Source organism: Lytechinus pictus, chromosome 1 (genome assembly GCF_037042905.1).
Source record: "Lytechinus pictus isolate F3 Inbred chromosome 1, Lp3.0, whole genome shotgun sequence".
NCBI lineage: Eukaryota > Metazoa > Echinodermata > Echinoidea > Temnopleuroida > Toxopneustidae > Lytechinus > Lytechinus pictus.
In genome coordinates, this window is record NC_087245.1 from 38,527,059 (window position 1) to 38,553,389 (window position 26,331).

General features: G+C 37.0%; 2 protein-coding genes across 2 annotated transcripts; one reads left to right on the forward strand and one right to left on the reverse strand.

Annotated features, from left to right (window-relative positions):
• Positions 1-1,502: 1,502 nt before the first annotated feature.
• On the reverse strand, positions 1,503-9,487 carry LOC129266902 (uncharacterized). Its single transcript, XM_064102348.1, has 5 exons — positions 9,269-9,487; positions 7,867-7,929; positions 6,531-6,658; positions 5,555-5,622; positions 1,503-4,649 (listed from the first exon to the last, which is right to left on the reverse strand). Exons 1-5 carry the CDS (start codon positions 9,383-9,385, stop codon positions 4,447-4,449), a joined length of 579 nt encoding a protein of 192 aa, XP_063958418.1. The 5' UTR covers positions 9,386-9,487; the 3' UTR covers positions 1,503-4,446.
• Positions 9,488-12,731: 3,244 nt separating this feature from the next.
• Positions 12,732-24,854, forward strand: LOC129284243 (membrane progestin receptor gamma-B-like). The gene is made up of 5 exons (XM_064102353.1): positions 12,732-12,846; positions 16,278-16,412; positions 18,648-19,002; positions 19,750-19,936; positions 21,515-24,854. Exons 2-5 carry the CDS (start codon positions 16,380-16,382, stop codon positions 21,951-21,953), a joined length of 1,014 nt encoding a protein of 337 aa, XP_063958423.1. The 5' UTR covers positions 12,732-12,846; positions 16,278-16,379; the 3' UTR covers positions 21,954-24,854.
• The last annotated feature ends 1,477 nt before the right edge of the window (positions 24,855-26,331 follow it).

Here is a 26,331-nt window from a genome sequence, read left to right on the forward strand (position 1 = left end):
TCTTTGCTTCCCTCTCATTTACCTCTTTATCTCTCTCTCTCTCTCTCTCTAACCCGTCTCTTCATGCCTCATTATTTTAGTTTGTTCGTCATTCCTCGATCTCGTCTCCCCCTTTCTATCTCCATTCCCCCTTCTCTTATGAACGCATTTATATTTAGTATGCTCTCTGCATCTATCTATCCTTTTCTCTCTGTCACAAACTTTTCTCACACACCTCTCGTTTATTACTTCGTCTCTCCTTTCGCCCCCTCTTTTTGTCACTTAAAGGGGAAGTGAACTGTGTGTGGTCTCTCATTGACTATGCGTTATAAATACGTATTCTTAAAATATACGTTTTAAGATATCTACTAATACTAAAGAGAATGAATTGACCTATAATTGTATTTGTATACAGAAACTCAAATGTTTTGAGAGGAAAATTGTTTTGCTACTTCGTAACATAATTATTGCGTTACAAATGTATTGAGTAGTTAATTAGCATGTTATCATTCAAGTGGGTCTATATTACTAGACTGCACTAGCATTATGGTCAGGGAACTGGCCAGGTATGAGCAGAGTAGTTGAGGACTCGAGATGGCGCTATTGGCTCGTATCTGCTTCAATGCATCTCCATGCACCCCCTTCCTTTATGAAAGCATTTCTGTTTAGTATGCTCTCAGAGGCTCTATCATCCTCTCTATGTCACCAACTTTTCTCACATCCTTTCCAACTCTCTGTTTCCTCGGTTTATCGTTTCATTTCATCCGTCTCTCTCGGTATTTCGATTTGCTTCCCTTTCAATAACACCTCCCCCTTGATGCTTGCCTCTCTTTTCTGTTATCCACCTTTTGTCTTCTCCTTGTCTCCCTTTTAAGCCATTCATTACCATCATTTCTATCTTATTCACGCCTTTTTATATTTATTCCCCCCCCCCCCCTACACCCGTCTCAAACTCTCAACTTTTATCATCTCTTCCCCTCATAACCCATTTCCTCTATTCTCTTTTCACCTGTCTTTCCTCTTTGGCCCGTATTCTGAAGTCGGGTTTAAATTAGACCCTGGTTTAAAGTTGTGGTTTAACTATGGAGAGCCAATTGGGGCACAAATCCAAAACAGTACACATCCAATTTATTAACTCAAATGAAACTCAAATTATCTGGGAATGATAACTGAAGTATATTGAGGTATTTTTCTTCAATATGAAATCAAAAGGAAACAAAATAATAAACATAAGAAATATACAATATGAAAAGAATTTTTGAATTTTTGGCTCCCCATAATTTTAGCAGAGTTAGACCGTAGCGTAAGTTAAACCTGACTTTAGAATACGGGCCTTTGCCTCCCTCTTCACGTTCTCTCTCCATCCCTTCTCATAAACGTAGCTGTTATATTGTGCTTTCACGTGACATTTTCTTATATTGTGCTTTCACGTGACATTTTCATATAACAAAGTTACAAATAAACCTATCCATTTTCAAACCTGCACTGTTTCCAAGAAAGCATAATGAAGTTACTGGTGTTGATTCATTAAAAAAAAAATCTTTATTACAGCTGTGATATTTCATTTGGCACATACAGACCAAACAAGCATATAGGAATTCTCTTTCTTCTTTCTAGCTCTTGATTTAGATTATGAATAAGCAAAGAAATAATAAATGACAGAGGACAGAAGGGAAGAGGAGAGAGACAGAGAGGGGCAGGGGGAGGAGAGTGGGGCAGGGAGGGAGGAGTCATACGAAATACATGCAGAAAAATAAGTATTATAGGAATGTAATTATTGTTGTACATGATCGTTTCATGAGGTCACATAAACATGTATATACCACAGGACTATCTTGTATTTATCTTATATAATATAGACAACTTTCAATGACATTTCAGTCCCTTTGAAGCGGATTTTTGAAGAAAACAATTGGAAAAAAACAAAACAAAGAGTAAACATAACTTGATCTTTTAGAACCCCCCCCCAAAAAAAAAAAAAATCCCCACAAAAGAGATCATTGCAATTATGCAACACATGCAATCCCTGTACATTAAATTATCATAAAAGCAGATTGAATACAAGTTGGAATGCTAAACGTTTCTATAAATTGGAAGTGAATATTACTCAACTGAGCTTAAAAGAAAAGCATTACTTAAAATCAATTACCTCCAAGTAACATTAATAAGGTAAATTTGCAGAAGAGAAGAAAAAAGGTACTAAGAAAAAGAAGTATAACAAGTAATGAAAAAATGAAGAGATTTAGTAACATTACTATTATAAGAAAGGAAAGGGAACAAGTGGAACACCACTAGCAGTCTCGCCTACATTACACAATTTGAAATAGCAGCAGTGCTGCCTTTGAAAATAGCTAATGAATAATTATTCACAGAAGAAAACACTAATGATAATAAAACATTATGTCCATTGACCCAAAATGACCTTTATACCATGATCATGTGACCTAAGACAATAAAATGATAGAAAGCAAAGAAAAAGAGTGGGGAGAAAACAATACAATGAATAGTAAACAAATATATCTTAGCATAGCCCCCCTAAGAAAATAAATAAATAAAATAAAATAAACCCTGAAAAACTTACAGAAGAAATTGTCAGCTAAAGACAATTCAGTATATACATATTCAACAAGTGCAATATTTGTAAATTAAATAATAACACAAGAGAGAAATAAAACAAGTTGGAATGCTAGAAGTATATGTAAAAAGTTTGAATAGATCTCAACTGAGCTATGAAAAATCATTACATAACATATTACCTTCAAGTAATCATGGTAATACTCATATTTAATCTGAATTAACGGAAAAGCAAAAAAAAATGTACTAAGAAAAATGTGTGAAACAATTAAATGATGAGAAACAAATAAAGGTAAAGAACCACTACTTTCTTAAAATATCGTAAAAGAAAAAGGAAACAATGATAGGCGAAAAAGAAGAAAAGGGAAAGGAAGGGAATATGAGAGAAGGGACATGACATGTAAAAAATAAAGGAATTACTTAGATCTTTATCATAAACTACTGTACATTATGATAAACTGAGCAGCTGCCCCAACTCAAAACTGTTATTTTCCAATAAGGTGTGAGTAATTACAAATAAAAAGAGCTGAAAAAAACCTGAAATTGTTTTTAAAAAGCTGAAGTCGAAAGAGCTCCCACACATTTTGTACACTAGAAAGCTCAAATAAGCTGTAATCAAGCTGAAAATCAATAGCAAAAATAGCTGATATCAGCTAAAGGCTGAACTCTCACACCCCTGTTTATCATGTCTAGATGTCAAACCTATTGAAATGAGAATATTCCTCGTGATTTAAGTTGTGACATTCTTTAAAGAAGCATAAGACACAAAACACAAAGCAGCAAGATGCATAACAAGTTTCCTCAAAATACAGGCAAACCTGTCTATTAAGGCCATCTAAAGGCAACCGCACACCTTACGACCCGACTGGTCTACGACTGGCTTGCGACCGAGTGAGTAGAGATGAATCGCAAGGTAGTCATAAGCCTCCACACTGCACACCTTGCGACCCGACTACCATGCTGTCTGCGACTCACGCATGCTTTTTGCCATAGCAACTGAGAAAATGGCGCTTACTTCTACATACGCGCATTGTATACCATATACACGTCGTGCAACTCTGCTGTCTGATTGGCTAGAAGTTGGATTGAGCTTGCGATCCAGTCATAAGGATTCGACATGTCAAATCCTTATGATTTTCCTTGCGACTTGTCTCTGACCGGTCTACGACTCTCAAGCTGACAAGAGCTCACATCTCCCCTCACTCAGTCGCAAGCCAGTCGTAGACCAGTAGGGTCGTAAGGTGTGCGGACGACTTAAGAAAAACTAAAAATGTGGCCACTGTAGAAAGGTTCTAAAACATATTCCTATTGAATTGCAGACAATAGTGGCCATTAAAGACAATAGGGGCCATTAAAGACAGGTTGTCACTGAGACAGGTTGAATGAACACCACAGACACCCTCTCTTGTGAAATTGGGCAAGACAGTTTTTCATTTACTTTGGTATATGATTGCATTTGTCAAAATGGATCAATGGACCCACACAAAGCACATCTTTCTCTTCTTCAATGCGGGGCTGGCCGGATCTGGGAAATACTGGTGGTTAAATACCGGTAAATACTGCCTCGATAAGTTCTTAGGAAAATGGAAAATAGCTGGAAACGCTGGAAAATAATACAAAATATACTTCTTCAATATTTCAGGTATTGCCCTAATGTTTCTCAAGCATATTCTAAGCCTTTCCCTGTACTTCCCTGTACATCTTAAGTACTCAAAAGCATTTACAGGTTTTTCCCCAGTATTTCCCAGCTGGGCAGGATAAACCTAAATTTCCCAGGAAATTGCCAACCCCGCTTTAATGGCAGGGACTTTTCCCCACTTCAAGTTGCATAATAATAGTCCACTGAGTGTACATGTGTTATTCAAATATGCAAGATCTAGGAGCAGCTAGACATTATCTCTTCTTTTTTCCCCTTCTGTCACCTTTTAATTTCCCTGACGGGTTTTTGGCACTTTTCTCCCACATGTAGTACATGAGTAAGATGACTATCGAGGGAGGAACGATGAATCGAACCAGCTTCATTACACGACTGGAAAAGGAATTTTCAGGTTTCTGTAAATCCACGAGCTCCGTTTCAAAGACGAGTGTTGAATCGGCTGTGAGATAGAAACGAGCAAGTGAACACATTAAACAGATACATATGGACATGTTTTCATTCATATTTTATGGTTATCAAAGGGGTACTCCAGGCTGAAATAATATGATTTCATGTAATAACATCAGGAAAAGGAGAGTGGAGACATGATATCGTCAGCCCAACTATTGAATATTCATGATGGCATACCTGTAACTTTTTTTTGCAAAATATTGCTCAACTCTAAAATTCAATAACTTGGTATTTGTTATCAGATTTTGATCAAATTTTCATTGTTTTGATTGGTTAATCTATTTATTTAAATATGATCATTTTCATCCTAGAGTATCCCCTTTAATTTTTACATGAATAAGTATCTCAAATGTACAGTACATCTTTATCTCGCATTAAATTTGGGGGATTTTTTTTTACATCAATACACTCACATCCATGCATGCATGCTAACTGATTTCATGAAATGTGTCTCTTTTCATATGCTGCTGTTCAACTGATGTTGAACAAGGACCTGAACAATTCAAATCAGAATTAAAAGTAAATTACAAGTTGTCATAAACTACTAAATCTGTCGATTTTTAAGCTAAGGAAATGATACAATTTCAGTTTATTAAATAAGGTATTTAATTGAGAAAAAGTTCCCTGAGAAAGGATGCAGATATGATCTAATTTCCAAGTACTATTTCTTCATTGCATCATCATGATGGCAGCAATGTAACACAAATACATGTGATCAAAAAACAGTACTTGGTAAAACAGGCTCGAGTTCAAAACGGGGCTGCTAAATTTCAATCATGAGCTACCGATCGAGTTAGTAATCTAGAAAGTATTTGTGAGTCTCCTGAGAAGATTACAAATGTATAATTTAGTCTGTAAATTTTGAAGCAAATAGTAGGTTTTGATTTTACTTACGTGGTATAGGTCCGCTTCCTCTCTTCCCATAACCTAGATGAGGAGGAATGATGAGCTTTCGCTTCTCCCTACATGACACATACAAATTAAAAAGACATCTTAAATTAATCCATAAAGTAAGTTACGTTGCATCAACATTATAACCAATATTACAAAGATCAAACAACACAGCAAAATCTTTGTTACATTTAGAAAATAATAGAGTTATCAATTATTGCAGTATTACTTGGAAAGTGATAGCCATAACATGAGTGTATGCAAATTTGTAACTTGAGTTTGTCACTGTTCATTTCAGCTATTTGTTATGCTGCCCCTAAACTTTGGAATACAATCCCATCTTCCATTAAGGAGGCATCTACATGCTCTACATTCAAAAGTCACCTCCAAACTTATTTTTATAAGCAGTTTTTTATTGAGACAGTCTACATAATAGCTTTAATCCATTCTTCTTTCTTTATCTATTTTCCTATTGAGCGCATAGAGACGCCCATGGGCAGTGATATGTGCTATACAAGTACCGTCGTAGTATTATTATTATTATTTTTAAGTATAAGATTGTATTTGAATCACATTTTGACCAAGAATTTTTTTTTAAATTGCTGATTCAATTGCAATCATCCTTATTATGTTTTTGATATCATGTGGAACAAAATAAAATACACAAGTGACTTTATGCATTGACCTTCTATAAATCAAATTATCACCTAAATCAAAATACTTTTTCAGACAAGGGGTGATCGCCGTGCATAGGTGTCACTAAAAGTGCATCCTATCGCCATGATTTGACCAATGCGGGGATGCGTTATCACAGGCAACTTGGCATTTAAGTGCGATTTAAGTCAAAGCTTAAATCTTTTTGAAACATCACCCAGAACATGCAAAATATGTGTCATATACATCTTCTACGTTCTGAGAAGTACAGATTTCTGTATAAAGAGATTTGACTAATTCAAATTCTGCGGTACCTCTAACTTACCCGACACACATGCCAACGATTCCCATCTCCCAACCCTGGATCACCATCTTGCCACCAAGCTTGAAATCAATCGGATCTCGGTTATCTTGCCTTGATGAGTCAAAGATGGCGCCATTCTCAAATTTACCCTGTAAAAAAAAACACAAAGGAAAAAATCACAGCCAGAGTCATCTATCCAGGGAGTATAGCCAATACAGACATCCTGTGAATCTGCTTTATTGAAGGGGTTATGTGTCTTTCCATAGCGACAAATGGAAATCCTATCAAACTACCTATGACATGAATGGAAAACGTCTTAAAGTTGTCACAAATCACAATTACTTAGGTGTTAAGATAACTAGCAATTTAACCTGGTGGGACCATGTTAATACCACTATATTCAAAGCGAACAAGGTTTTGGCCTTCTACAAAGAAACTTGTATAGCTGCCCTGAAATGTGAGAGAAACAGCCTATAAAGTATAAGTATGTCCAAAGTTGGAGTACTGTGCTTCTGAGTAGGATCCATACACGAAAAACCATATCAGTAGACTGGAAGCAGTTCAACGAAGAGCCACTAGATTTGTCTGTTAAGATCACAGGAAAACCAGTACAGTTTCCCAGATGCTGAAGTCACTTGAATGAAAATCTTTCGAAGAAAGAAGAGCTATCTCAAGACTTACACTTTTAATTAAATCTGTTAATCACAGTGCTTCAATCAACGTAGGTCGATACCTAACAACTCCCCCTCATAATTCTGTCAGGCCACAAAATCTTCGGCAATCTCTTTCTCACAACCAACAACAAAAAAGAACTGCTTCAAGTACACTTTCCTTCCAAGGACTATGGCAGAATGGAATCTACTACCAGTAGACACACGTGGAGCGAAATTGGTTGATAGTTTTAAAACAAGGCTAAACAAAATTCAAATGTCTACTTTCATCAATGGGGCAAATCATTAACTCAAATTCATCACTAGCCACACACGCCTGCAGCAATTATATCCCATTTGTGGAGTTTGACTGCAGTACCAGGAAGAAGAACTTTCCTGCATGCCCGACTATTTTGTGTATAAATGTGAAAATTGGTAATGTAAAAGCTCTGCCTTGTGACAAGGTGTTATATTTATTTTGTCATCATTTCATTAAGCTATTATCAATGCCAGCAAATTCAACCAAAATTTTGACTGTGAATCGGTTGGAATATTAATCATAAATCAATGATAATGGTACTTTTTTGCAATCTTTTCAAAAAAAATCTCAATCTGATATTCACTGCACAGTCCTTTCCCATGAAGATTTGCTTTCATCACAAAAAAGCCTATAATCTCATCAATCTGGATTCATCTATCATACTTACTGTGTAATGCACTTTGACGGCATCTCCAGTTTCTGCTACGACTGTACATTCTTCTGGTTTGTACTGCAAAGTTCAAATCAAGAGGGATAGAATTTGTTATAATGCCAACAAATGATATGAAAGAAACATTTGTCATGATTAGCAATGAAATGATCTTGTGATTTTACAACTTATTATTTTTCCCAAACCATATGATCCCAACATGACTAGTCTGTGCTTTGGCACCAGTTGGAGATCTTTGTATGCAGAACCCTTTAAAAAATGCCCTAATAATAATAAAAGAAATATACACAATTCTACATGTGCCTACTTTCATTTCATTAGTATCTCCACTCAAGTTCGCTGTAAAGAAAATAAATTTTACAAAAATTCCAAATTGGCCATGTGATATCAAATAAAAATGCTAAATTTGAAACTAATTATGTCAAATGTTCAAATGGACCTCACCCAGCTTCCTTTTCTTTAAATTTGCACCAGATCTAAAAATGTTCCCCGATATGATGGAAAATCCTTAACTATTTTTCCCCAAGACAAAGGCAGGGTCTACTTCTTTTTTTTTAAATTTATTTACCACTTGTGGGATGGAACACCCTATCAGCAAATGCTGTTTTTCGTAGGGGTCCATACACACAACAATAAAAATGTACAATATACAATCAAACATGGTAATGACAAAATCATATGACATAAATCATAAGAACATACAATAATGGTGAAAGAAAAAAACAAAAACAATATGATAATAAAAGCAAAATATATATAAAAGCAATAATTGAAAGAGCAAATTGAAAAATAACTTAAAGATAACCTAAACCTTTCTTACGTAGAGACTGGACATGATCATTCCAGAGTAGAGACTCGTCAATATATATGCCTAAATATTTACAAACATGAACTCTAATGATTACATTCAAGCGAGCGAAATCAATTATTGCATTTAAAACTGACAGTCTGAGTTAGGTTTAGATGAGGACGACTCTTCTTTTGCAGTACCGAGTAAAAGAATGAAATAATGAAAATAATAATAAAACAAACAGAAAATGTCATCAGCAAAATATGAAGGCCATTGTGTCTCCCAAAAAACTGTTTGACAAAAAAAAAAGCCATCACTTAGTATACTAACCTCGCAATACGTGTGAGTGATCACTGACAAGCCGAGTCTGAGAGTGAGATTATGGCTTATTTATCATCAGCCCAATGGCAATGCAAAATTAAGGTTAACATTTGTTTCCCCAAAACATCACTCCTAGATGAAAGCATTTTTGTATTTTTGGAGAATGCACCTTTCTTTTTCTCCAAATGTTATGGGTGTACCGACACCACCTCCCCCCCCCCCCCACGGCCACCCCCATAAAAAAACACCCTGCAAAAATATGTATGAATGGGACTGAGAGATGTTTACCTCTGATATGATCTCCAGTTCCTTAGTCTTTTTCTTCTTAGCTGCAAGCGTAGTCGACAGACAGATACATAATATTGCAATCAATGGAAGTACACAATCATACTTGATTAAAATCATGGTGACTTGGATCAAACAGTTGAAGCAAATCAATTCAAGATTTAGACAACAAGCGCAGTGACGGTCACGGTACGGTAGTTCACGATCTCTTTTTGTTTTTGTGCTACGTGGTTGCGAACTTTGACCTTTCTGCAGGTGCCTCGGAAATCTTGAGCATGCATTAGGGAGGGGGCGGGGCAGCGGCGGGGTGTGGAGCTGGAGATGACCAGCGGGAGGTAACCATGCACCCTAGGGCCCTGGAAATGATTTTCTTTTTTTTGCAGGGGTGCTGGTTTGAACATGACAAGCAAAAAAAAAAAAAAAAATCGCTACAAAAAAGAAGATTTTTCTTCCAGGATCAGGACAGATTTTTATGTCAAGCAAAAAAAAAGAGCTTTGAAGATTTGTAGCCTGTAGGTCCTAAACTTAGGCCTATAACAGGCAAAACAGGAGGCCCCATCATGGAGATCGAGGGAGGGGGGGGGGGGTCAGTAATCGAGTTGCATGCGGGGTTGCATGGCCAGTGATCCGCTGTTGTGCGTATTTTGTGTTAGCATGACCTTGATGATTTGGTGTATATTATCAGTATTTTCAAGATGTCGTTCTTAGTTAATTTGATTTATTTATATTTGATTATAGGTCAAACGAGTGCCCGTCTGCGTTTTGTTTGCTGCTAAGTTTGTTAATGTTTCGTTTTACATTCAAATCCTAATGTGAATCTTAATGCCGTAACATTCTGTACATACGTTATGCATTTTGTAAATATGTTTATTGTTGTTCAGGGCCCCATGGAAGACCACTACTTATTGGTGAATGGGCTACCCTGTCAAAATATCAGAAATAAATAAATAAATAAATAGGCCTATATCGGAATAAATTTGTTACCGAATTTCGTGGATCATCTGGTGAATAACATTTCATGAATCACATTTTGTCGTCTGGCAACTTTTCTTGATATTGATTGGCTGATCGAGAAGCAATATATGAACCAATAATGATCAAGTTGATCGGCTAAAAAGTCCAAACAGATCCAAATGCTCTTCTTCCTCTTCCGTTGACAGAACGTCTTCTTATTATTGCGGCCTACCAAATGCTAATGGATACAGCCAGGGACCAGGGGCCATTTCCCGTCAAGATCGAGTGCCCCCTCCCCCTCGATCCCCTCCCTACTAGTGGGTTAGTAGCTGAGTGTCAGGTTATGTATTTCCTTATTGCTCGATCCAAAAGATTTATATAAAGGGGAAGGTCACCCCGAATAAAAGTTTTTTGAAAAAAATACCAGAAAAATAAATAGAAATATAGGTAAATTAAATTAGGTTTGAGGAAAGAAGTTCATCAAAGATTAAGATAGCAATTTCAAAGTTTTTGATTTGCGACGTTATATGAGCAGCTGCCACGGATATGTCATATCAAGTGCATTACAATTAGTGAATAAAAAAAAACGAGAAAATTACATTTCATTGTTTTTTTTAATACGCATATGACGTCAGAAATGAACAACTTAAGATTTTAATAACTTTAATCTTTGATGGATTTTCCTCAAACCCTCACTAGTATTTTACATTGTTGTTTTTTCTGCTATTTAAAACCTTTTTTCAGGGTCAACTTTGTCTTCAAATGTGGCATGCGTTTGCAAAGTTGAGTTTTCTTCTTTTGACACACTTTTAAGGCTTTTCGAAGCGATCACTTGCATTGCATTCATTTTGCATGCAGCGAAATGAATGCATTTTTTGTCTGACTCAACAAAATGTCCTCTAATTAATCTACAACCCTTTAGTGCGATCGATCCCCTTCCATTCACCACCCCCCCCCCTCCATCACAACTTAAAATAGACAATGCATATTATATGTAAACAGATCTCCCCTTCCATTCCTTTGTGCCAAGATATGGGACACAAGCGGCCCGGGGAGAGCAGTATCAGGCAATTTCCACTTAGGGGCAACAGTTTACTGAAACCGATACGCAGGGCACTTTCAAAATGGTCATCAGGGGCGGCCCATCAAGGGGGGCAGCTAGACTCCATATGACTCCATATAATGTAGTGGAAAAAATAGAATGGGGGGGGGGAGAAAAAAGGGAGGAAAGAAAGATGCATGGATTATGCCATGGCGGTATAGTAGCTCCATGGATCCAGTTGTGCTCAAAAGTAACCCCGCCACAAAATGCCCTCTTTCATGATTAGAGTTGAATGTAGACGACACTCAATGTTCGGCGAGCTCGAGAAATAAACTTTATTGAATGCAATATTTTATCACCTGACTTCACAATTATTAAATATCTAAAACATGGCTGACATTGAACATCAATTAATGTTCATTTTCTGATGGGGTTCACTAACTTTTGAGCACCACTTTATATATCCATGGCACTACAGCCATGGCATCATCCATGCATCTTTCTTTCCTCCCTTTTTGTTTTTCTCCCCCCCCCCCCCATTCTCCTAATTTTTTCCACTACATATATATGGAGTCAATTCTATAGCTGCCCCCTCAATTGATCGGCCGCCCCTGATGACCATTTGAAAGTGTTCATGCTTATCGGTTTCAGTAAACTGTTGCCCCTCAATGGAAATTTCCTCATATACTTGATCTCCCGGGCCGCTTGTGTCCCATATATCTTGGCACAAATGAATGGGAGGAGGGATCCGTTTACATAGTGTGGGTATGATGAGACTGGTGTTACATATAATATAGTGTGGGTATATGGTAAGATTGGTGTATCATATAATAATGATACATAGTGTGGGTATGATGAGACTGGTGTTACATATAATATAGTGTGGGTATGGTAAGATTGGTGTATCATATAATAATGATACATATAGTGTGGGTATGATGAGATTATGGTGTATCACATAATAATGATACATAGTGTGGGTATGATTAGATTGGTGTATCATATAATAATGATACATAGTGTGGGTATGGTGAGATTATGGTGTATCACATAATAATGATACATAGTGTGGGTATGATGAGATTGGTGTATCATATAATAATGATACATAGTGTGGGTATGATGAGATTGGTGTATCATATAATAATGATACATAGTGTGGATGATCAGATATGCACCGCATCTCAGTATTAAAGCCTGATATATATATTAGCTCTCTGGCTCTCCATCCCGTACACGACCCTTTTTTCTTGATCCTTTCTTCTCCCAGCTGGCCAGTGGGTAATGGGTCCATGTTACAGAACCCACACCCCCTCCACCCCCCCCCCCCCCCCCCCTCCTCCCATATAGAATGGGAGAGATACAGAAGGCCATTATGATGAACGGTTTATGCCTTATAAATGGCAATTCTTATGCCCACATTTCCAATTGGGATACCACGATTCCGTGGTAAAGTCGTTCGAATTGCACAGAAACTAATTCGCTCTCCGGCCGGTCGAGTAGTATGGTATGGTTGCGCGTGTATTGTGCTGCCAGCTTTAGTTGAGAGACGGCTACTGTGACTGACCGGTCGGCACTGTTTTGGGTGAGAACTTCATTAAATTAGGTCCAAGAATTCCCCAATAGTTTCTTTTAATTTTGCACGAACCTTCAAACTTTTTAAGCTTGAACTGGAGTGACTGTAGCTTGTTATTGTTAAGCATCGATGAAAAATGTAATATTGACGACGTCCTTCGCTTCGCTGTGTTGCCAAGATCCCGATCCACGGGGCGGCGCGGCCGGGGTGCGGCTCCAACGCAACGAGGCACGATTAGCGGCTTTGTACGAGATCCGTTGCCAGGGAAAGTGGGGGGCAAAAAATATCTAACAGTTAGATACTGGATCTCAGCTCAGTCAATTTTCAATTACGAAAGCAAGATGGGTATCGCTACATGAACATGCAATGTGCCAGAGCCGGCAGAGCCAGAGGTTCATTATTTATGCTCGGCCGGCAACATAAATCATACTCAAATCATAGACATGAATCTGATTTGTTGCAAGACTGCACGTGCAGTGCCAGTCCACGTCCAACAAAATTTAGATTTTGACTTTTGGTAATTGGACTGCCAGACAACTGTGAGTGTTGGCAACACTCACAATTGTCTGGCGGTCCAATTACCAAAATCTAAATTTTGTTACTTTGTTAGTCAACTGTTTTTGTTTTTACCATTTGCTTGACTTAACTGACTCATCTAGTCTAGTCAATAGTCAGCATGCGCATGGTCAGCATAGACAGCTGGCAGCTGTCTGTTGCGAGGAGTTTTTTAACTTAAATTTGTTTTTAAATTAATATTACTCGTCATAGTCATACACGGACAGCTCGCGATCATGCAGCTGCCATTAGATTAGGGGTTTAACAATGCAAAATCCCCCCCCCCCCACGGGAAAAGTAAACTTAAAACAAACAAAAAACAGTGACTTTGTCTTTGAAAATTTTCTTGCCATATAGTTTCCACCAATAGAGGGCATACACAAAAATATGCCCAAAATTCAAGTTTTTGTGCACTCTGGTTAATACAAAAATTATTCCCAAGTTACTAATGAAAAATGAATAAATTGCAACTGTATGGAAATTAGTATTTTTGGTCACAAAAGTGTTATTTTAACGATTTTTTAAAGTGTGTGTTGTTTACTGAATTGGCATACCATAGTCCTACCTGTAGATTCCCCACAGGCAGGATGGTTGCAGTGAGCAAGTGGATCTAGCATAAAAAATAAAAGAATGTTGGCTCTAAACTCTAGATCTAGTGCTGTTATCATTAAAATAATTCTCTGTCGATATATCGCTAAAAATATCTTACCGATATCGATAACTATTGACAAAAGAATGTAAATAAGAATTTTTTAATGCATTATAGCGATGTAACAATACTCGCGTTGGTCAAAATTTTTATCTGTCACTGTACCAACTACCAAGGACGCTTTAAAATCCGTGTTAATCGTATGTAAACGATTACACAACATCTTTTAACAAACATATTTAGCATAAATACATCCTCACCTTTCACTTTATTAGCATTATTTTTGGAGTAATTTCTGTTGCTGTTCTGTGCATTTTAGGAAAAATATGTTTTTCATGATTTTCCGTTTGAAAAACCACTTTCAAAAGGCCGTTTCCATGAATTCTGTGAAATCATGGAAAATCACTGTCATGTCCCTACATAGTAGCGGGTATTACCTACGACGAGAGAAAGGTTATCGATATCGCTAAGTGGCAAAAAACAAGCAATTATCGACAAGACTAGCATTAAAAATGTTATCGATAACAGCACTAGTGGGCCCCAACAAGTAGTTTGTCTTCTTCTCCTAACAGCAAAATGAGCATGTTGTGATTTTTTATTGCAATTTTCGATCTTATAGCTCTGAATCATCACAAGATCTGGGCAGCTGCAGCTATACGCTGAATAAAGTCAGCTCTATAGACGAGATCTACGTAGTATCGAAAATCCTATGCGATGATATGACATAAAAATTAATGCCCTCTTGTGTGGAAGAACTTAGTGAGCAACTGTGCTGGACTCTTCCTCACCAATGTGTACTTTTTGAACGCCCGTCACCTAGGGGAGGTATTATGGTATCAGGCTCGGTGTCTCTCTGTCTGTCCGTCTGTCCGTTAACTTTTCTTTGTAAATGCGATAACTTCAATTTAACTAGGCTCATATAATTTGCTGTGTATGATACTAGCATGGATCCCAGGAAGCCTATTGATTTTGAGGTCCAAAGGTCAAGGTGATAGTGACATGCTTTCATCTTACCCTTCTCAAGTCCTTGTAAACGTGATAACTTCAGTTTAACTTAACCTAGGCTCATAAAATTTGGTGTGTACGATACTAGCATGGATTCCAGGAATTCTATTGATTTTAGGTGAAAAAGTCAAATTTCACCTTCCACTTTTCTTGCTTGACCAATAACTCCATTTTCCGCGTTACAGGTGAGCGTATTATGTGCTTGCCCCAGTGACACTCTTGTTTTTTAATTTTATTGTATGGAATAACATGTCTTCTGTAGTGAAGTGTTAATATCGTAATAAATTGAATTCATTGGCCCGTATTCTGATAGCAGGTTTAACTTAAACTCGGGTGTAAAGTTGTGGTTTAAGTATGGATAGCCAATTGTTACATAAATCACTAACAGTAGAGATGTCATACTTCAGCTCATTTGGCTCTCAAATCATTCATGATTGTCTAGGAAGTATAAATAGATGATTGTCTTCACCATCGATGAATCAAAGAAAGAGCACAGTAAACATAAGAAACATACAACATAATAAAAATTTTGATACTGTTGGCTTCCCATACATAAACCACAACTTTAAACCTGAGTTTAAGTTAAATGGATAGCCAATTGTTACATAAATCACTAACAGTAGAGATGTCATACTTAAGCTCATTTGGCTCTCAAATCATTCATGATTGTCTAGGAAGTATAAATAGACGATTGTCTTCACCATCGATGAATCAAAGAAAGAGCACAGTAAACATAAGAAACATACAACATAATAAAAATTTCAATACTGTTGGCTTCCCATACATAAACCACAACTTTAAACCTGAGTTTAAGTTAAACCTGCTATCAGAATACGGGCCAGTATATTTATAACAATGGAATTGATCTAATCCTTTTTGTTTGCTTGTTTTATTTATTTTGATTTTTTTTTCTTGTTTTAGACTTTTTAGTGATCGAAATATATCATTACAGGAAGAAAAAAAAAAGAAAGAGAAAACCAGGGGCCACTTGGTTTGACACATGGATATCGTGTGTGTCCAAAAAAAAAAACATAAAAAGGGAATTCTATTTCGCGATATATGGTACATTGCATACATGTAACAAAATACAGGTGTAAAAACACTTAAAAAAGGGTACTTTTTGTACGGTAACCTCTGTGATTAGGGTGTGCCTGCATTGAATATCAGCTATGATACAGGTAAACAGCACTGACGTTTTCTGTATCTTTTGTTTATTGGTTTGTTTTAACAGGGGGAATTGTATTGTACCCAAAATAAAATTATCCGAAGCACGGGGGAGCTTTGAGATCCTCTGTACCCCCAGTTAGATGAAGAGGAGGCCGGCTTGCGCAAGATGTGGACCATAAAGCTTCTGCGTTTCAATCAGGTAGCTATGAAAATAATTTTAAAAAAACACACTTTTTTTTAAATCATGTATTTTATTGTCTCGCCTGCATAGCAGAGCGAGAATATAGGCGCCGCTTTTCCGACGGCGGCAGCGTCAATATCAAATCTTAACCTAAGGTTCAGTTTTTGAAATGACATCATAACTTAGAAAGTATATGGACCTAGTTCATGAAACTTGGAGATAAGGTTAATCAAGTATTACTGAACATCCTGCCTGAGTTTTAGGTCACATGACCAAGGTCAAAGGTCATTTAGGGTCAATAAACTTAGACCATGTTGGGAAAATTATTTTCAAAATCTTAACCGAAGGTTAAGTTTTTGAAATGACATCATAACTTAGAAAGTATATGGACCTAGTTCATGAAACTTAAGCATAAGATTAATCAAGTATTAGTGAATATCCTGCTAGAGTTTCAGGTCACGTGACCAAGGTCAAAAGTCATTTAGGGTCAATGAACTTTGGTCAAGTTGGGGGTATTTGTTAAATTACCATCATAACTTTGAAAATTTATGGATCTAGTCCATGAAACTTGGACATAAGGTTAAACAAGTATTAGTAAACATCCTGCCTGAGTTTCAGGTCACATGACCAAGGTCAAAGGTCATTTAGGGTCAATGAACTTTGGCCAAGTTGGGGGTATTTGTTGAATTACCATCATAACTTTGAAAATTTATGGATCTAGTTCATGAAACTTGGACATTAGGTTAATCAAGTACCACTGAATATCCTGTGCGAGTTTCAGGTCACATGACCATGGTCAATGGTCATTAAAGGTCAATGAACTTTGGCCGTGTTGGGGGTATTTGTTAAATTACCATCCTAACTCTGAAAGTTTATGGATCTAGTTCATAAAAACTTGAAATATAAGAGTAATCAAGCATCACTGAACATCCCCTGTGAGTTTCAGGTCACAAAACCAAGTCAAAGGTCAGTTAAGGTCAATAAACTTAGGCCATGTTGGGGTAATTGTTGAATTGCCATCATAACTTTGAAAGTTTATGGATAGAGTGAATGAAATGTGGACATGGGTGTAGTTGACAGTCTTAAGTCTCCGTTCAAATGTCATTTATGGTCAATGAACGTGGTATTATGTCATTATATGAATGGTGTTTTTGTGAATAATTATTTCATAGTAGTTTTCAAAGTTAGCACTGCTGCTATATTAAATTGCGTAATGCAGGCGAGACTGCCAGAGGCGTTCCACTTGTTGATTTTTGCAATCATAAACATAGTCACAATATTTACATACATTGTATCATTGGTATAATTAATGGAGAAAAAACAAGGAAATAACAGTAATAATAACAGCATAAACAAAGGTGACAAGAAAAAAATACATTTTGAAGAAAAGAAAAAGCACTGGTCACACGATTTAGGAAGGGTTGGAAGAATTGTATTGTAACATGCATGAAATTTGTGCATAATTTCTCTATATATGATTTGATTTTTCCTTGCTTGTCTGAGTATGCTTGTTAAATGGTACATATTGTCATAATGTATAGTACTTATTTCAAGTACATAATTATAAAACCTGTATGCACTCAATTAACCATGTAGGGTATGCCATACATACTTAACCTTGCATAGTTTGTGAACAAGTGCTGGTACATGTTTCTTTTTTATATTCAGTCTGCTTGAAAGTATATTCATTATTGATATTTTCACTCAGCCTGTTTTTCAAAGACAATAGATTTGATGAGCTGATACTCAATTTCAAGAAAACCCTCAAATGGAGCTCCTCATTATGGGGGGGGGGGGGGCAAACAGAATTTCAAGTTTTATATACAGTGTATGTGCTGCAAATTTTAAATTATAGGCCTATTTGCACATTGAAGATTAGATGGACTACCAATGAAGAAATGCTCATCATATTTGCTTTCTATATCATGTCTAATATTGCTTCTTGGAAAAAAAAAAATGATTTGATTCTTTAGTGAACATGTGGAATTGCCTTTTTATGACACCCATTCCCACAATCAGAACTTCTTATTGAAGTATAACTCCCACTATATGTTGGGATCAATATCATTGGATTATTCTACTCGCTACCCTTTTCCCCACTCTTGAATTTATTGAAGTTTCCTTCCGACTTCCACGAGCCATTCAACGTATCAGGGTACCGCTCGCTAAGTATAACTCCCACTATATTTTAGCATCAATATCACTGGGTAATACTGCTCACTACCCTTTTCTCCATTCTTGAACTCATTGAAGGTTCCTTCCGACTTCCACGAGCCCTTCATCATATCAGGGTACCGCTCGTGCCGTAGCAGCGTCGCATCTTGCCTAGTCAGCGCCATCCAGGGATCCAACGAGACCATCAACTTCTGGACCCATTTCATCCCCGCTATGTGGTTTGGCTGGACCACACTGCGTCAGGTGACCGATGGGACAGTCATCGGGGATCCTTTCTCCTGGCCTCTCATCTGCTTCCTCCTCTCGTCCTTCCTGTACCTGATTGCCAGCTCCATGGCGCACCTGTTCAACTGCATCTCCTTGCCTGCGCGATACGTCACTTTCTTCTTTGACTACGGAGCCATCAGCATCTACAGTTTTGGATGCAGCATAGGTAGGCTTAATGTATTCTCATTTCAACATATTTCTTAATCTGTTTATCGTGCGTTCATATAGAGGTTTTGTGGATCCGTGGATAAGTCTCTGGACTGTAAGCCATAAGGTCCAGGGTTCAAACTCTACCACAGCACTTGCATACATTGGCAACGTGTTTACCTACATTTGCCACTCTCCACCCAGGTGTAGTAAATGGGTATCCCATAAATTCCCTGAATGCTCTAGAACCCGAGTAGCCATGCTATAAAAGTTGATGTAATAGTATGCAGCCCTTAGAAATGGTGTATTAAGTGCTATATAAATGTATTATGTAACATATTATTTTATTATTGTTATTTTTATTTCAATTTGATACACATCTCTGTGATCCCAGACAGTTATCTGGACATCGATTAAATGCTTACAATGTTGCAGGAGATTTTTACTCTGATGTAATTTCAATTTTTATGGCATAATGTATAGGCCTACATTAAAGATTTTAGGAAAGTGTATAAAAGACTAACAAACGCATTAATTTTCAGAATTGTTATTTCTTACATAACTGTGATCCCCATCTTTATGCATTTACATGTATGTCATATGATGTGATCTGAATTCCATAAGTCAAAATACAAAATGTCCCTTTATTTCAAATATTTTTCATGCTTTGATTCAAATCTTATCTGTATCACATGTGACATGCTCATTACAGTGTAGTACATTAATTGTATGCTTATTTTCTCCCCCACCCCCATCTTTTTAACAGCTTACTACGCATACGTTTTTCCCCCGGAGCTTCTCCTCACCGTATTCCACCAGGTATATCTTGTGGTGGCCATGTGTGCTGCAGTGATGTGCACATTCCTCGCCTGTTATAGCCGCTTCTCTTCCAACCACTTCATGTATCATTCGGGACGCTTACCAGCATTTATGATCCCCTACATATGGTGCAGGTAACAACTAAAGTTCACCCTAAACCAACCCTGGGGGGGGGGTATTTCCAATTGGTCTATAGCCAATTCGTCCCATTATCAATTCATCTTCTATCATTTCATTTGGTCTACCATCAGTTCGTCCTCTATCCACATGGTCATATTACCATTACATCCACTCGCCAGTTCGTCTAATAAGCAGTTGGTCCAATAGCCATTAATAGTCCATATGCCATTTGGTCTAATTGGACTAAGTGTATTAATTGAGTGCAAATGAAGGAAAAGAAAATGGTAATTAGACCAACTGGTTGTGAGACCAATTGGTCTAGACAAACTGGCGATTAGACAAAGTGATTATTGAACCAAATTGTTTTTAGACATGATGATGGACGGAAGGGCCATAGACTAAATGAAGGTAGACAATGTGAGGAGTGGATGAGTTGGCAATAGATGAATTTGCAATTCACAGGGAGGGGGTGAATTGGTCCCTTGAACAAAATTTGTGACTTTCGCCCTATGTAGCTGTCTTCTGCAACTTCCTAATATCACTTCATGCTGCAGAGGGGATAGTGTGTATTAGTAACATACATGTCCATCATTAGCGAACACATAAACATGTAAAAATTGACTCTTCAGGACCTAGTATTGTATAGGGTTATGGTCAATACAAGTGGGGACAGACTTTCAGGCACCACTACCATCGGACCCCCTGTCCCGAACGCGATCTCACTACAACATGATTTTTTAACAAATCGCAAGTTCCAAGTAGTGAAATTATTTCATTCTAATTTTGTCACAATGCTAGGAATATTAAAATCAGAATTCTGCTTTGTTGCAAGCCTGTTGATGCAGACGAATATGTCATGATTTGGAATTGAATTACTTTTTTTTTCTCCCTTGAGGCACGAGATAGATTGGAATTTTGATAGTTCCTATACCACTATTTACAACTTTAATTTTTTAGATTTTATAGGTTGGAATGTGCTTGTTAAATGCTAAAAAATTTGTTTAAAAATTTGATTTCAACAGATCGTGAGTGTGCACCTGGCTTGAGGTTACAAACGTCAAAGGTTAAGGAAAAAAGAAATTTAAATTATCAGCCACACAAAGAACAGATTTGCAGAGGATCATTTAGGAATTGGGGATTGCCTCAAGTGAAGAGACTTTTCTCATATTGAGTATTTACTTAAGTGACCCATTAGGCTCGTGTGTTCTGGGTAGGAAACGATTTGCAAACAAGCCTTCAGATAGAATTAAAAAACAAAGGTTTTTACTTGCATCAGTTCTTGAGTCCATTCAGCATTTGTACATTACATGTACCTGAACATGTCTCCTTCGACACTGTCAAACACTGCAAAAATGATGATTTACAAGCCCCCTAAATAACTGCATAAAGTATGCATGCAAGAAAGCCAAGCGAATCAAATATGAATATTTATTAACCATAAGCAGGGGCTAAATAGAGAAATCCCTTCATTTTGCAGAGCCTCTTGGTTTACTGATTCAGATGATCTGTATCAATGTGCAACTTTAAGAATATTGGTACACCTATCAAAGTATTAGTCTCCTCGTAAACATTCTTCATTTCTCACCATGCAGTCTTCCTCTGTTTTACCGATTACTCTTCTGCACTGAACCCAATCCCGATTCCAACGCTGCACTCTTTCACGTCCGACACATCCTTGGAGCCGTCGCAACCGCTTTCGTCTACGCAAGCCGCTTCCCGGAGGTTCTGGCCCCCGGGACCTTCGATTTCATCGGGCAAAGCCACCAGCTGTTCCACATCGGAGGCGTGTTCGCGACGTATACGCAGTATCGCGCCTTTTCGCTCGACATGTCCGAACGTCGCCAGTTCCTGGTTGAGGCAGTTGGGCTTCCGACGGTGGGGAATACTCAGAGAGCTTTTCTGGTGGTTTTGACGTTGAACCTCCTAATCATCTGGGCCTACTCTCATTGGGTATCGCAACCAAAGTCACTGGATATGGTAAGGCAGCGGTTAGAGAAAGAGAAAAAGGGGCGTGGTTGCAGTTGTGATTAACAAGGTATTTCTTAACTCGACTCCTTTTTTTTTTCTGAAATATGAGATGGTGTATTGGCTGAAATATCTCTTGAGATTCTTGTGTTTTATGTGTTTTCGGTGTATTTACCTTCTCAGGTCAGATGTCCATTATTTAAAAAAAAATTATATTTCGTATCTGTGTGAGTGTTTATATGTATTCATCCATATGTAGGGTATTTCCGGGGAAAAAAAGCAAGTTTGTGAATGTATGTATGGTTGGTCTCTGTCAGGGAATTATTTTAGGACCATCCATGTTTTTCAATCCTTTGCAAACAAATATCCTACTACATACGTTATTCATGCACTAACTATTTATGGAAGGGAAAGATGAGGCAGGATTTCTTGGCAATTTTGATGACCGAAATACATGAAGGTCATGGGCAGGCGCGGATCCAGCTGGATACAATAAAAAATGAAATCGGAAAAATAAATACAATTTTAGGGGTCATATTAAGCACAATAGTCAGTCTTTCACAACTATTATGTCTAATCTAGCCGCATCCCCGCCTCCTGGTTATGGGTACAGGTCTCGTGTGCTGTGAGGACAACATCATTGTCAAATGACAGCCCTGTGAATCGCAGGATCAACAGGGTATTATTATGACTATCATTGATTATATTGATTAAGACACTGTGTAAATGAATACACTTTACAGGATATTTTGTGATGGCCTGCCTGAAAATTTTTTAATGGTATGTCCCATAATCTCATACCAATGCATTGTGGATATCTTGCCAAAAACTGACCTGTTTGACATATATGCAAAAATAATGGAATTAATTGTGATTGAATTATCTGCTGAATCTGATTTTTATTTGAATTCCTGGAAAAGTTACTAATTGTCGCGTATAGGAAGCATGAAATTCATTCAGCATTTTTACAGATCTTCATGACACATTGGTATACGCCGCATCCTACCAGGAGAGCATTGTATCAACACGTCAACTTTTCCTTGGATTTGATTGGCTGAAAAACACAGGTGTCTGAACTGTCGGATAACATGGACTTTGTTGAATAAAACATCAGATCCTGTTTCATAAAGATTTGTTGTATGCACAATTTGTATAACAAATTTACTATCAGCCAATCAGATTGAAGGATTTCGGTAGCTTATAACACTACATTTAATTGCAAATTTGTTGTTTTATAACGCGTTTTATGAAATTGCCCCTTGACCTTTCAAGAAACACTCTCCAGGTGTCCATCAGATGTTTGTGTAGTGGCATATCAACTCCAAATGACTTCAGTGCTTTCCTGAGATTTGAACTCTTTACCTTGTGATGCAAGTGTCGTTACAAGACTACCACATCTCAGATTCAGGGAATGTTTTGTTTGTTTTTTACAAACTTTGTGCAACCTAAAACTCTATTCTTTTCACCTTTCAATGCTGCCTCGTGATGTCATAAGCCTTGCTTGCAGCTGGTTTGCAAAGTGCTTCCTTGTCATATTTCTTTGATGAGCAAAGATTTTTTTATTTTTTTTACCGAGGAGTTTCTTTCCATTTCCAATTTCTTATTTCTACCCAGTGATCATTGTAATTTGTTCCTCATGGTCTTCCAAGATACTCCTGTATTTCTCGGTTTGTTTGATTTGATACAAACATTTATAATGCTTTGTATTTGTAAGCATACTCGGGGTTCCCAGCCCATCAGAGAAAATTATTTTTCATTTTTCAGTCAGGGAAAAAATCAGGGAATTTGATAAAAGATACCGCAAATCAGGGAAAAATGCTTCCAATGAGGGAAAAATCAGGGAATTTTGATCGGCCCAAAAGTCAAAAGCGTGCATGGTAGTCATTTAGACTGTTATATTTAGTTGCATATCAAAACAACATCCATTAAATGACTGGTTATGGTGGTTATGGGGTATGGTAGAAGGCTGTGTATGGGGAGAAGGAAGGCCATTACATGCCTGTGTAATAGTACTAATTAGTTTTACATTATTGTTTTCATTTTGAAAATACATGTAATTCACTGCAACAACTTAGAAAACATGCAAAACTGGGAGTGGGTTTAAATAATTATCAGGGAATTTTTAAACTTCATCAGGGAAAAATCAGGGAATATTGTTTTCTTGAAAAGCTGGGAACGCTGATACTTATGACTGTGTTTACACCCTAAACACACGATTCCATGAAATCATATGTCATTTTATAATGTATATTTTGTGATGCCTTATCACTTCATGAAATAACAATTTGATAGTAATATCTTTCTTTCTTTCGTTTTTTTTCTTCAAATATTTCTTTTCATTTGCCTTCAGTCACTTATTTTGCTGCATTAACTATGCATCAGATGTTCCTGTACTATATTTTTGCATTTTTGTATTTTTTTAATTGGATAATGTGTGTGGGGATGGGGTCGTGCGGGAAGTGGTGTGTGTGTGAGTGTGTGTGTGTGGTTACTGCATTATAGTCTTATATACTGCCATATTCTTGAGGGTTATCAGCAAATATTAGAAAAGAGTATATTAGAAAAGAGTATCCAAAAGTTAGTTTAGTGAATAGAGGTTACAATGCCTTCATCCCAATGAATAATCATAGTTGTTAAATGATTGAAGAAGAATAATATTAATGGTTATTATTAATAACGATATTACTCTACTTGCCTGATGTAAGAGGGCTTAGTCCAAAGAAATTTAAGGCTGATATACATGTATGTGTCCAAAGATTTCATATTAGAAATACTGGTATCTTGGCTTTAAAATGAATTTAATTGTAACAACAATAATGTCATGTTTTTAATTGCTATGTTTATCTTGGTAAGAATGTGTAATTGGGGGAATGTTCCGCAAAGGATGCAATATTCGTAGAGGAAAAAATTTGAACAGAACACTTAAATGGTCCAAAGTTCAACACACTTTAGCTAGCTTTGGAAATGTCATTAACCCATTGCCTACTGGAACCGGGTGACCGCTGTACAACGCCGATGTGAATCACATAATTCAGTTGTCAAGAGGTTAATTGTTCATGATACATAGAACTGTCATCATCCAGTCGGTCAATTGTTTGAAAAACCTGCTCTTGATAAGCAAACTTATTGAACATGAAATGCGAATACGATGTTGCCCATTTGTGTTGACATTCTCTGCATTTTTCTAAATGCTTGTGTGCCAGCGGTTTTGCACCACCCATCATCTTTGATACAGGGTTAGACATGTATGAAATATAGATCCAAATGAATCGTGATTTGCTGTGCTTGGAATAGAACTGCATTACAGGCATTTAAATATTATTTGGTTTGTTGGTTTTATATTGGTAGATGCATGTAGATAGTGTGTAATGCATGTAGAGCAACTAACACACTAAAGTGAATAAATGCCTGTACATGGTTAGATTTTTCTTATTACTGTATATATTCTATAGCAGTGGTATTTCAGAGGTTGAATCATTCTGTGTATGAAATAAACATAGTTTTGTAGTACACTGTATCTATCTACACCTAGGCTGAAAGTATAAAGTGAAGAGACTGATTTTGAGAAATTAAACAACTTTGTTGAAATATAATATAAATAGAAATTATAGAATATAATATATTTATATTGTTTTCCTGCATTTACACAAATCCAATAGTGTATATGAACACCATTATTACCCCCCCCTCCCATATTTAACTTTATATACATGTACCTTGGGCATATTGGCCTACCCATCCATGTAAACAAAGATGAGATTCCTTTGGCAAGGCGTCAATCCACAATTTGCCACTCTCCACCCAGGTGTTAAATGGGTATCCGGTAGGATGCGAAAGCCTATGTAGTGTGCCTAGCAATTGAGTCTTGGAACTCTTGTTGGAATGCTCCCCAGGGAGTGGAGAAGGTGCATACTTTGTATGCCGGCATGCAAGGATCCGATGACCGGGGTAATAATGTATATCTCTAAAGCGCTTAGAGACGTCATTCCGATGTGTTAAGCCCTATATAAATGCAGAATATTTTTGATACTATTTAACAATGTTTGAATTTGACCATGTCCTTTCATCTCATGAAAGTAAATTATACGCAAAGAAAAACAACTTCTATTAAGTATGTGGTTTATGGCTGAAAATGATGAAAAATAACTTATTATTATCTATTTTAACTGCAAAAAGTGTGTATGTATATATATATTTGTAGTCATATATTTATTTTACATTGAAAAAAGGTGATTTATGAAAATGTTCTGATTTCAGAGTGGGGGGGGGGGCTGGTATTCATATGTAGTTTTGAAGCAAGAGTGTGTCCAGTCTATTTACAAAAATGTATACATGTATGCTACAGAAAGCATAACTGCCACAGTACGTGAAAATACTTATTTACTTACTAATGTATTTTGTGATTTTATTTTATTAGATTGGTGTATTGTGCGGTTCATAATGT

Coding starts and splice junctions, on each gene's coding strand:
- LOC129266902 (XM_064102348.1), bottom strand. CDS start 9,385: ATGATTTTAATCAAGTATGATTGTGTACTTCCATTGATTGCAATATTA. Junction 6,659..7,866: donor CCGTCAAAGTGCATTACACA/GTAAGTATGATA, acceptor TTTTTTTTACAG/GGTAAATTTGAGAATGGCGC. Junction 4,650..5,554: donor AGGAAGCGGACCTATACCAC/GTAAGTAAAATC, acceptor TCTATCTCACAG/CCGATTCAACACTCGTCTTT.
- LOC129284243 (XM_064102353.1), top strand. CDS start 16,380: ATGTGGACCATAAAGCTTCTGCGTTTCAATCAG. Junction 16,413..18,647: donor AGCTTCTGCGTTTCAATCAG/GTAGCTATGAAA, acceptor AACTCATTGAAG/GTTCCTTCCGACTTCCACGA. Junction 19,003..19,749: donor CAGTTTTGGATGCAGCATAG/GTAGGCTTAATG, acceptor TCTTTTTAACAG/CTTACTACGCATACGTTTTT.